The following is a 13,367-nucleotide window of genomic DNA, read 5'->3' as shown; positions in this document are numbered from 1 at the left end:
GGAATCAATGCATTACTGACTCATTGCTACTTGGCCCAATTGATACATAAATGTATCAAACATTAGTTGATCAAAACCTTGTATGTCCAAACCAAAAACTAATGCCCGTTTCCTTCTCTTCGATGTAGTAACTACTTTTCAATATTACATGACAAATAAATAAAAAAGAAAGAGAGTTCGAGCCGGGCTGGTCCACTCCACGTCAATAGTTTTCTTTTCCTTTAAATAAAAGCCGAGTCGAGTCTATATATATAAAAGTAGGTGTAACTAAGTAAATAGCTAGCACCCGTCAGTTCACAATTATATTTGACACCGAACCGCTTCTCATATGATACCATATAATCAGATTACACCATGTGATACAGTACACTTTATGATTGTCTGTTCCTGAATCAACTTTTGAGGATTTTTGCACAATATTTGTCCGAACATAAGACAGTTGAAAGATCCAAAGGTGCCTAAATTTCATATCCGTAAATGACGGTAAAGTGTTTGTTGGATAAAATGAGGAATAGTACATTTGGCCTTTTTTCTATGTCAAGATCCAAGACTTACTTTTTTCTTTTTTACTTTGTCGATGGTAGATATTTGTAATGAAATCTTTTTGTCCAAATTGCCCTTGTAAACATATATATGCATCATCTTTATGACTTGTAAATATCAAGTTATCAACCCTTATTTTGTTATTTTTAAGTGTAGGGGTATGGTATTAAACCCGGTTTTAAGACCCTAAATTTATTATGTTTGGCCTATTTTATTATGTGGACAAATACAATGTTATTGGGCTGAGGGGGTTTTGTGGAGGTAACCCTAACTGGGCTAGGCCCATTAGGGTACCATGATGGTGGCCATGAGGCTCCCTATATAAGGAGGTCTCCACCTCCTTATTAGGGGTTGGTCATTCTCAATAAGAGCCACCACCATATTTTTGTATCTGTGAACAAGAGATCCTAGAGATTTCTTAGCGGTCACCTCCACACCCCCAAAAAGTCATTGCAGATCCCAACCAGCCGGAGAAGAAGATCAAGACGTGGTTCGTTCATCTCGAAATCCGTGGAAACATCGTCATGGATCAGGTCAGATTCATCTCGTGTTTCGACATTGGCGCCATCCGTGGGACGGCAATGAACCACGCTTCGTTTCTCGTCTCGGCCCTCCGATCTGTTCATCAATATCTCGGGTCTACGGTTTCTTCTTTCAGATATGTTCTATGGAAATCCAAAAATCCGTAGATCTAAAAAATATTTCCAGATCTGGAAATACACAGGAAGAAATACCACCGAACTTTTGGGGAAAACCCTTAGATCTGTGTTTTTTCTAAGTGAAATATACCAAATCTAGTTATGATTTTTTCAGATCTGGGTTCGTTTGAGCAACAGTCACACTTCATATTCATAGATCTATAAATCCTATTAGATCTGTTGGTTATACATAAAACCTACCTGATGTGGATATTCAAAATCTCTAGATCGTGCGCGCCACCGCGGATCAAAATCGCTCCCTGTGGATCAACTTCGGATTCCGCATGCGCGCACCCGACGATCACTCTACGCCACAGCGGGTCGCATGCGCGCTCCCGGCGATCACTACACGCCACAGCGGGCCGCATGCGCGCCCCCGGCGATCACTCTACGCCACAGCGGGCCGCATGCGCGCCCCCGGCGATCACTCTACGCCACAGCGGGTCGCATCGCATGCGCGCCCCCGGCGATCACTCTACGCCACAGCGGGTCGCATGCGCGCCCCCGGCGATTACTCTACGCCACAGCTCACGCATATCACATGCTCATGAGGACAGCCAAAACCTATGCTCGTGGCGCATATCACATGCTCACGCCTCATGCATGCTCACGCGTATCACGTATGCTCACGCATACCACATATGCTCACGCATCACGTATGCTCACGCATCACGTATGCTCACGCATATCACATGCTCACGCATCTCATTGCTCACGCATCACATATGTTATTGGGCTTCACGTATGCTCATGCATATTAGATGCTCACGTATCATGCACGCTCACGCACCACATCTGCGCGTGAGAATAAAGGAGACATTGCGCAGGCCGCGCGTAAGCGACATAACAAATGAACAGTCTAATCCAAATCAGGATAAGAACAACCATGATTGTACTCACATGGCTACGTGCCATACTTAAAGGTTGGGAATCCTCATAATATCCCATATGGCTACGCGCCATACTTAAAGGTTGGGAATCCTCATAATATCCCATATGGCTGCGCGCCATACTTAAAGGTTGGGAATCCTCATAATATCCCATATGGCTGCGCGCCATACTTAAAGGTTGGGAATCCTCATAATATCCCATATGGCTGCGCGCCATACTTAAAGGTTGGGAATCCTCATAATATCCCATATGGCTACGCGCCAAACTTAAAGGTTGGGAATCCTCATAAACCCATAGGCCACGCGCCAAGCTTAAAGGTTGGGCACACCTCATAATTTGCCCAAGGATGGGAACCATGCAATACATCCACTTTTAGTTGACATGTTTTTGCAGGTTCGGCTACGAGCCGCACAAACACCTATGACATCATTATTATTATCCGGCCATTTGTGCCTCCATTATTATTTTGAAAACAGGCCGGGATATTCATCCTGCGCGGAGGAGGCCCTTGTGGGCCAGTCATTATTCTCATAGATCCGTAAGTCGCCTCGCGCGTAGGCTTCATTATTTTTACAGCTCATAAGTCGCCTCACGCGCGCAAGCTTTATTATTCATATAGCTCGTAAGACGCCTCGCGCGCAAGCTTTTATTATTCTTACAGCTCGTAAGACGCCTCGCGCGCAAGCTTTTATTATTCTTACAGCTCGTAAGACGCCTCGCACGCAAGCCTCGCGCGCAGGCTTCATTATTTTTACAGCTCGTAAGTCGCCTCACGCGCGCAAGCTTTATTATTCATATAGCTCGTAAGACGCCTCGCGCGCAAGCTTTTATTATTCTTATAGCTCGTAAGACGCCTCGCGCGCAAGCTTTTATTATTCTTATAGCTCGTAAGACGCCACGCGCGCAGGCTTCATTATTCTTAGAGCTCGTAAGACGCCACGCGCGCAGGCTTCATTATTCTTACAGCTCGTAAGTCGCCTCACGCGCGCAAGCTTTATTATTTTTACAGCTCGTAAGACGCCTCGCGCGCAAGCTTTTATTATTCTTATAACTCGTAAGACGCCTCGCGCGCAGGCTTTTATTATTCTCATAGCTCGTAAGTCGCCTCGCGCGCAGGCTTTTATTATTCGGCGTGCTATATCTTATTCATGCTAGTGCACCATCATTATCATAAAAACCACAACACGTCACCATCATGAAGAAAACCTCCCAAAACTCAAAGACAATAAAGATAGGGCCGAAGAAAAGGGAAAAAACCGCCTCACGCCCTAACACACCTCATAAAGTCCAGCGCTTCACCTAAACGCTTGCGCGCCCAGGAGCAACGCTGGACTTGGGGGGGCTTGTAGGGGTATGGTACTAAACCCGGTTTTACGACCCTAAATTTATTATGTTTGGCTTATTTTATTATATGGACTAATACAATGTTATTGGGCTGAGGGAGTTTTGTGGAGGTAACCCTAACTGGGCTAGGCCCATTAGGGTACCATGATGGTGGCCATGAGGCTCCCTATATAAGGAGGTCTCCACCTCGGGTTGGTCATTCTCAATAAGAGCCACCGCCATATTTTTGTGTCTGTGAACAAGAGATCATGGAGATTTCTTAGCGGTCACCTCCACACCCCCAAAAAGTCATTGCAGATCCCAACCAGCCGGAGAAGAAGATCAAGACGTGGTTCGTTCATCTCGAAATCCGTGAAAACATCGTCATGGATCAGGTCAGATTCATCTCGTGTTTCGACATTAAGAAGATGCATATATAGAGTAATAAAACATAAACATTCATTTTAAAACATCAATAGAATAAGATTATTTAAACAAAAATAGAAAATGCTATAATAATAATTACAATTATTGTGGTTTAGAAGTTACTATGAAAAGTAATTAATATAATAATATTAATTATAAAAAAGTATGTATAAATATAAAGAAAGATATGCTAGAAGTGGGACCCACATGTTTGATATGGACAGTGAAATTGTTGGTACGGAGCCCCTCGTCTAAAACCAACGGGAAAAAAACGAGTTACGGACAACCCACATTTTATTTTCAGCTAATCCTTTTGCTTGCATTATTGGATAAATAATAATATATACTTTCTTTTCTTTTTTGACCAATTTCATGCCACTCAATCATATCAACAATTTTCTTTCTTTCATCGTCATAAAACAATAATAATAATAATAAATTTTAAAAAGTTATTATTCAGATTAACACGCAAACACTTATAAAACCAAAAAGGTTAAAAGATAGTTTTGTTAACTATTTACAATGATTGAATTATTCGAGGCAAACATAATTGGATTGAACTATTTGATTTGATTTGATTTTATGTTACAGATGCTAAACTAAATTTAATTTTGGTTTTTGGTTTGAATTTAGTTATCGTATGCTTAATGTTCATGACCTTGAGAGGGAAGCCAACCACGTCAAACCCACAACCAGGGCGCAACATGCCACTAATCCAAGAGGGTGGCAGTTAGTTAGGTGTAGGGCTGTCCAAACTGCTCGTCGTTCGCTCGAAAGTTGTTCGAAAAATGCTCGTTCGATTTTGGCTCGGTTTGAAACTGAGCTGTTCAGCTGGGTTCGGTTTAAAAACAATCCAAGCACGAGCAAAGCCTCGCTCGGTTTGGTTCGGTTCGTTTTGCTCGAATTATTTTTTATTTATTAGTTTTATATATAAACTTTATATATATATACAAAAGTATACTATTTTTTTAAAGTTTTTAAAATTTCTCTCTTTTGTGTTGAATTCTAAGTTCAAATTTAGACTATAACCGCTCGCTTTATATATGTTTTGTTGTTAACTTTGAGTTTTATACATTTTAAATGTGGAAATTTAGGCAATTTAGAGTTAAAAATCTTGAATTAATGATATGTTGAAGTTTTAGAAAGTTAAAATTGGAAACTTTGTATGAAATCAAGCAAAACCAAGCCGTTCGGTTTCAAACCAAACCAAGATCAAGCATAAAGATATCGCCCGTTTCTTTAAATTCAATCCGCTCGGTTGGGCTCGCTTTCAAACCAAACCAAGTATGTGCATGTCCGCATTCGGTTTTGTTCATGAACAGCCTTAGGTAGGTGACAGTGGGTTGGGTTAGTCTGATATACATGTGAAAAATGGCGATGATTTTGAGAAAAATAATGTCGTTGTCTGGCAACTTTTTATAAAAAGTATGTTATTTAAAAAAAAAACTTAATTCATAATATTTTATTAAACAAATACACTCGTATGAGTGATACTCCTCATTCTTTCTAAATATTTTCATAATTTAAATCTCGATTCACCATCATGAATCCAGACAATTGGTTCGATCCAAACAATCCTATGTTTACCACTCTTCCTGAAATATCTTCCCGAAAGACAACTGAAACCAGAGGTTGTTCTTGAAAAAAAGCCCCAACCCAAAATTGTTCCCGATACGCAATCCCAACCTATAGTTGTTATCGAACACTACCCAAAACCACGAAAAGGAAAAACAAGAAGAAACAAGTGACACATGAAGAAACCGTTCGTACAAATTCAAAATGGACACGAGTTGAAAAACTCGCATTGACTCGGGCTTTGGGTCAATGTATCCGAGGATCCAAAGACTAGTAACATTTAATATTTTTTTTATTATTTATTTTTGGAGTAATAATCAAAATCCTAATATCCTTTGACGCCGAATTTTTGAAATATTTCACAAGATAGTGGCACAAGGACGATATTGTACCTCAATATGTTTAACATAGAAATGACGTGACATTAGGCTAAAGTTGTCAAAATTTAACAAGATTTACAACAAGTATTTGAACAACCAAAAACTGTTACAAATAGAACTGATGCCCTAACAAATTCGTGCACTGAATATCGTAATAACCAAGGTTCAACTATTACTTTTAAAAATTTGGGAGCATGTGATGGAATGCTCAAAATGGGCGAACGTGCCATTGATGACTCAATCATCATCAAAGACGATAAAAATTATTGTTGAACGAATATAGAAGCCCTCCTACTTTAGATTGTTAAATTAACCCCAATGACACAAATAACGAGCTAGAACCCTGAAAGAACTGATTAATCTGCCTAATAGGAGTAAAGAGAAGCAACAAGGACAAACATCCTCTAGCGATCTCGATTATTATCAAAGTTTGGTTAGTATATCAGAGAAGATGTCAAAGTTTTACGATTTTCGAACATGAAAATGTAAAGATTAACTGATTAAGAATACCAAGTTGATATGAAATCGCTTTGATCTGAGGTGTCTCATTTGACGGGAAGAGATCATGAATATGTCAAAAACGGGTGAAACTATAAATTATAGAAAAGTTATGGTATCTAGCGCGTTGTAGCTTTCGTGTGTGTGACTGCGTGTTTTGTTATGGTTTTATTAGTTACACAATGCTAAAAAAGTTAAATCAATATTCATGTTTTTTTAAGAATTGAAATAAATATATATTATAGTATTATTTAAAAATAATTAATGAGATTAATTGAAAAATTAATTTAAATGAACATTATTATCATTTGACTCTCTTAACATATATAGTGAGTGTGAATGATGAGACCCTTGTTGAATACATGATACAATTTTTTTTCCATTACGTATAAGATTGTGAAAGTTAAATTAAATAAAAAAAATGTTTTTTCTACTCCACTTATCTACCTTTTCTTTCTTAATTATACAATGTTTTTCAATTTCCATTGAAGGTGACATCAAGGATTTTAAACACGTGAGGGTAAATTTCTGTCGTTTTTTCCTTTTTCTGTATGGTCAAGGGATTTTTAATATAAGGCCCATTTTTCATATTCGTCTTGGGCATTTGAGATTGACGGACCTCCTCCGTTTAATGACAACTACGATGATTTCTGATAAAAGCGAGAGTATTTCTTTATTAACAACCCGAATAAACTAGAGAAAATAGGCTTAATATTTGTTGCAAAACAAATTTGGTTTTTTTCCGAACTATAATAAGTAATATTAGAGTTTGCTTTGAAGTGTATACACCTTTCCACCATATCAATCATAGTTTTTAACATTCAATTCAGGTCCATGGGTTAGTATATCAAGTGAGATCTTGAATTAAACCTGATAATTAGTATTGTTTTTATATAAGGACGACAGATTAATAAACACCCTAGCCTCACAAATTTAAAATGATATGATGATTAAGAGAGATATGACCCATAAGGCTGAGGGGTGTGGGGCTTCAACGGGGCCGCTAGAGCCCCTCCGCTCGGGCCCCCAGGCGCTAACACCACACCACCGTGGCGCTAACGGGGGCACTAACGGGGCGCTAACGCGAAAAACAATGCAGGCGTGAGCTGGTTAGCGGGAGAAGAGAGAGAAGAGCACACCTTTTGAGGTATTTTGGACCGTTGGGAGCCGAAGAAAACAAAAAAAAATATATTTTCTATATAGGTTTACGGAAAAGAGCCGTTGAGCTCATATTAAATTAAAAAAAATATTTTCTTAAACTATAAATATATACCTTTATAAAATATACTTCATTTCACAATTAGAAGACGAGGGCAAAGCTATCTGCCAAAACTACCAAGGTGACATTCCGCCACAACCGTCCACAATCAGTGATCAACAAAGACTTCATAACATAGCAAATATCAAGAGCCGTGAGATACACGGGAATCTTCGACATGAGTTGGTTGAACATTTGTGGGCGAGGCGACCCGATGATTTTGTATTAGATTAGTGTTATTATTAAGTATTATTGTTTGTTTAATTTTTAGTATGTTTTTTTTTGTAATTTGAATTTTAGATATTAATGTGTTTTTTTATTAATGTGTGTTTTTTTAATAATTTATGAGTTTTTTTAATAATACGTTGTTTGAATATATTTATAAAAAAATAAAAATAAAAATTTTCGCTGGAGCCCCTGCTGGAGCCCCTCCACACCAGGGGCCAGGGCTCCAACGGGGGCTCCAACAACCCCCTTATCCAGTTTCTCTCTCTGTCACACGTCATAATATTATTGGTTGGAGCCCCCACTAAAGCCCCCATTAAAGCCCCCCACACCCCTCAGCCTAAGAGGATACAAAGTTTAGGCTGATTAACTGATGTAACCTGATTTGATTAATATAAACAGTGACCATAATCAATAAGATGAGCAAAGTACAATTATATCCCACATAATCTTGTACTAATTACTTGTCATCACCTTAAAATTATTGGATATCTCACCAAAGCAAACTACCCCTAGATTTTAAAAAAAAAGACATCTAGGGACTAGGGCTATAAACGAATCGATCCCCCGGCGAATCGGAATGCTTGTTTATGCTTGGCCGTTTAATAAATTAACGTACAAAAACAAAGAATTTTGTTTGGTAAGCTTAACAAACGAACACGAGCAGAGACTACGTTCATTCAGTTGTGTTCGTGAACGTTTAAGTTCGTCTACATGCTTCTGTTTTCGTTCGTTTATTAGAATTTCACTATTACTATACACACACACACATATGTATGTATGTATATATATAGGATTGATTTCTTTTGAGAACCACTTTGAGTTTTAAGAACTCGAAAGAACTCAACGTAACAAATTTTTTTACACATGTGTAATACGTAAGTGTAAGTGATGTACAAAAAATTACGATATTTTTTTACACACCAAATCGACTTTTTACACATGTGTAACTAACGTTTAAACTTGTGTAATTATCAAAAATACTTATTCTCTCTCCTGCTTTATTTTTTAATTAAATTTAATCTCAGCCACATATTTCATATCATTAATTAAATGTGTGATTCAAAATTGAGTTCTTAAAGTTCTTAAAACTCACCATGGTTCTCAAAATAACCCTCCCCTATATATATATATATATATTCATTTTCTATTAATTACTATTTTGATATATATAATTACGTTTATGATGACTACGTTGATGTTTTTTTTTCTTTTATCTTTTTTGGGTGATTATGGGATGATTAGTGATTATTATTCTCAAGTTAATATATGTTTATTTGTGTTCGTTTATGCTCATTGCGCCCATTGGCCGTTAGTATCTAGTTGTGCTCGCTTGTGTCCATTAGTCTCCGTTTACATAATAAATGAACGGACACGGAAGAAGATGAACAAGCTCAATTCCTTAACAAACGAAAACATACACAAAATTTCGTTCAGTAAAGTGTTCATGAACCATACATTGTCCGAAAAAAGCTTAACGGACGATCACGAACAAGGTCTCACTTGGTTACACAGCTTCTAATTTGTGGCTGTGGATGGTTCTTAGGCTAAGTAGCACAGAAGTACAAAGCTGTCCATTACTTTTAACTTTGTGGACTCATGACTACCAGTTCTATGGTAAAAGACATGAAGCTAGCAGTCAAGTTTACAGCACAAATGGGATATTTTTTAAGGTCCACAAAGGTCAAGAATCAACATGAATGGGTTGATGTTTGGATAGTGTCATTTGTTATTCCATCCCACACGTCAAAACAATTATAAATCTCCAACATATATGTATATATGCTAACTTTCTTTAGCAGGTAACATCTCATTTGACGTAGAGCGAAAGCAAGAAAACAAAGAGAGAAAGAATTTTCTAAACGATTGATAAAACTTAAACCATATAACTATATAAGATGTTCTTTTTATAGAGAATGCTAAATTTGACAATTTTGATTTTACTCTCAAAACTTACTTGAAAAACTAGGTTAGCGTCTCGTGCAACACACATGTGAAAAATGTAAACAACGTCAAATATACATATATGAATTACATAATGAATATTAATGAATGAGTAGTTGCATATTTCCTAAAATACAAAAATTAGTAAGAATAATTTGTATTTGTATTTTAAAAAAATCAAAATGGAATGTCGTTAATCTATACATTTTAAGGAAAAGAAAATGCTAGCATCAAATCGTCATAGTTGAGTTGGTAAGCCAAAAACATTTTAAAAGCAAGATAGTGAATTTGATTCTCATCAACGTATTTTTCATTTAAACTAGTTTAATTAAACCAAAATAGATAATAAAGTGGAATTTGTTAAAATGAATCTTGCATAGTGCCTAGTTGAATGCTATTTGGACAATATGTATTCTTTCAATAGCATATTTATATTAGATTATATTCTAGGGCAACAATTAGGGGCCTTAAGCGAAAAAAAACAAAAACGAAGGGCTTTTACAAAAAAAAATGGTTTTTTACTTCAGAAATTCATTTTCAGATGTAAAAACGTGGAAAAATAAAATTGAGATGCATGCTGTGAGAATTTGAAATTTCGCCCCAAAGAGCAAAAGTTATGTTTGGTTTCTAACTCCCAAAATAACCTTAATATACATTAAATACATATTTCAATACGCTTATAAATGGGGCTTAAAACCCTAACTTGTTTCAAATGGCCATTGAGCTGGCCGTGGCAACAAAATTGAGCTAGCCCACATGATTAAGCTCGTTGAGACCTTTCGTGTGTGCTCCATAACAGCTTTTCCAAATGAGTGTCCGGCCAGCGACTCTTGGATCAGTTTCTTATCATTATTCCACCCTTTGTTACTTTTCATTACTCCTTGTTACTTTCCATTAATTTGCATTGGATCCTGATCTTTAACCAGTTGGTTGAAGGTGACTTTCATGATCCATTCAATCTGCGCTTGATGTTGCAACTAACATCCAAATGAAACAGTACCAAATAAATAATGTTTTGTAGTATAATGCATGTTTTAATTAATGTAAAAAGCAAAACATACCTTATGCTGACTGGTCCTTTGGATCCCAAGACGTGTTGTCATATGAACCTTGCACAAATTTAGCCCCACCTAACTCATCTTGTATTCTACTATATTTGAACCTTCTATAACGTTAGTCTCATTAACTATTATGTTTTGTCGTTCACCTACATATACATAATACGAGTTGTGTCCGTGTTAAGTTAATATTTCCTGCGTATCAACTTACATCGGTTAAGATATACGAATTGAAGATGAAGGTATGATGATGATTGATGTTTCAACTTTTTGTAATATAAACTTTATGTGTATGTTATTGACATGTTAACTAATTAACATGTTTTCAAAACTCTTTACAGATCTTCAACTGGGTTCATCGTAGATTTCATCAGAAATGTGACATTCTCGCTCCTCACCTATTTTTTTATCTCTTGTTTTTGGGTCATGCTATAGCTACACCACCTATATCTAATTTCACACCATCAAATGACCGTCCACAAAATACACAGACGGTCTTTTTGAAAATTGTTGGTCAGAATGGCCGTTTGACCAATATTTGGACTTTCACGTGTTTTGGCCATATATGGAAAATCAAACTTTGAAAATCTTTGGTCAAAACGATCGTTTGACCTTTGTCTGAACGGCCATTTTAAATGGTGTGGATTAAAAGTCACATGGCCCCCTCATTTTTATAAATATATTTCTTAATATTGCAAATTATTGTTTTGTCATAGATGAAGTTAGCCAAGATGTCAAGAAAGCCGAGCTTACCGCGAATGTGAAGGACAATCTATCACTGCTTGAAAATGTGGAAATGGATGGTGTGTTTGAGTTTGATGGTTGGAAAGAAGGCATACTTGCTATTGGAACATTCGGGTTTGATCCTGCGTTATTGAAAGCTTTCGATCATGAAGACGATACATACTTATGCGAATACACTCGTAAAGAGTTAGCTAATGATGATGATGAGGATAATGGTGGAGTTAATATTCACCAAGAAGAAGAGGTTGAGCTTCCATTGGTGTTTAAAGCTTGTAAGCATGGGTTCTTTCATGATAAAAAAGATGATCACATGACACAATGTGATGAAACTTGTAAACCTAATGATCATGAAGATGGTCATGTGGATGATATTGATCAGATGAAAAAGGTTAAGAAAGTTGGAGAAAGAATCACTCTTGCTGATTTGTTTTGGGCTGATTCCGATAAGAACTTATCGAACAAGAAGTTGGCTGATGATCAAGATCAAGTCAAAGTTAACCACATTCCTGAATCCAACTTAAAACATACTTCATATGATGATAGGGTTGCTTTGATCTCTAAAAAGAAGATAATAAAAGATGATGCTTCTCGCCCGATCAAGAAAATAAACCGAGTAAGCGTTTCTTTCTTTTCTTTTCTTTTCTTTTTTTCCATTACAACTAGATGCCAAGATTATATATGTTGGTCAAGGCTAATAATATTAATATATCTTTTTTTTCGTGTATGAAAGATGGTGAGGAAAATGTTGAAAAAGAAGATCCATCCTGATGTCGCGAATCAGAAGGATAAATGCGCGTTTGAAGTCATGCGCGAACATGGATTGGTTAACAACGCGTAGTGAGTATGTATGTATCCGTTAATATATGTTGCTTATTCGGTTACATCTGTCACATGAATCATGATCTTGTTAGGACATGAGCACACACAACTTTTTGTTTGATTGGTTGCTATAGAATATGCATTAGAATATTGGATGTCACCATCCAACATAAGTGTTATTATTATAATTTATAAAGAATTAAAGATCATGTCGTGAAGTTAATTGTGTTTTGTTTTTGTTTTGCAGTTACCATGGAGGAAAGTGTTTGCCATTATATGTTGCTGAAAGTTATTGATTAGTTTGCTGAATTTGTTCTTTTCATTGAGATTGTGCTGTATGTTGGTTTCTCATGTTCATGAACACTTCATGTTCATTTGTACTTTTTTCATATTTATTATTTGATCTATGGAGTGAATGCATGCTTGTATACCAAGACCTTGTGATTTTTTCATATTTTTATGTTCAATTACTAGAAGTATTAAATAATAATTGAAAAACATATTATAATAAGATACCTAAGCTAGAATTTTGCCCACGGAATGAACAGGTAATCCGAAATCGACCTATTCAATACTAGAAAAATAAGTGTCACCAACGACAATTTTTCAATGGGCAACAACCGTCGGTAAGATAGCCGCCCTAACCCACAAATTTGAGATTCTCGTCTAGGGTTTTAAGGTGTTTGTTGGTAAAAACATGTTGGACAGACTAATCGTCGTAATTTGTCCTAAAATGAAATGTTACAATTTTTGTTAACCAATTGAAACCTATTAAGTGTAACAAATGTCACACCCACATCTAGGGCCTAGGAGTGTGACCCATAAGTTGGTATCGTGTTTGTAAATAAATCAGAGTTGCGTTATATTGCGGAAGACTTATGAAACTTTAAGGATCGAAAATGTAATTTTATATATATACATTCAAAAGACGGGAATTATAAAATACCCGTTTAGAGTTGTTAACAAAAGATTACATGTTTATGTT

General features: G+C 36.5%; 1 protein-coding gene across 1 annotated transcript; it reads left to right on the top strand.

The window, feature by feature from the left end:
• Positions 1–10,609: 10,609 nt before the first annotated feature.
• LOC143630644 (protein TILLER ANGLE CONTROL 1-like) lies at positions 10,610–12,786 on the top strand. The gene is made up of 5 exons (XM_077099609.1): positions 10,610–11,061; positions 11,161–11,197; positions 11,536–12,176; positions 12,294–12,408; positions 12,630–12,786. The coding sequence occupies exons 1-4, from the start codon at positions 11,056–11,058 to the stop codon at positions 12,399–12,401; spliced, it is 792 nt and encodes a 263-aa protein (XP_076955724.1). The 5' UTR covers positions 10,610–11,055; the 3' UTR covers positions 12,402–12,408; positions 12,630–12,786.
• Positions 12,787–13,367: the final 581 nt, after the last annotated feature.

This window comes from Bidens hawaiensis, unplaced genomic scaffold (genome assembly GCF_021521415.1).
Source record: "Bidens hawaiensis isolate Kalapana, Puna unplaced genomic scaffold, B.hawaiensis_p1.1 tig00005780_1, whole genome shotgun sequence".
NCBI lineage: Eukaryota > Viridiplantae > Streptophyta > Magnoliopsida > Asterales > Asteraceae > Bidens > Bidens hawaiensis.
Note: the sequence above shows the minus strand (reverse complement) of the source record. Positions and strands in the feature narration are given on the sequence as shown.

Bases quoted from the DNA above. Each gene is read 5' to 3' on its own strand.
- LOC143630644 (XM_077099609.1), top strand. The intron at 11,198-11,535 runs GTGACATTCTCG...GTTTTGTCATAG, and splicing joins TCGTAGATTTCATCAGAAAT to ATGAAGTTAGCCAAGATGTC. The intron at 12,177-12,293 runs GTAAGCGTTTCT...CGTGTATGAAAG, and splicing joins CGATCAAGAAAATAAACCGA to ATGGTGAGGAAAATGTTGAA.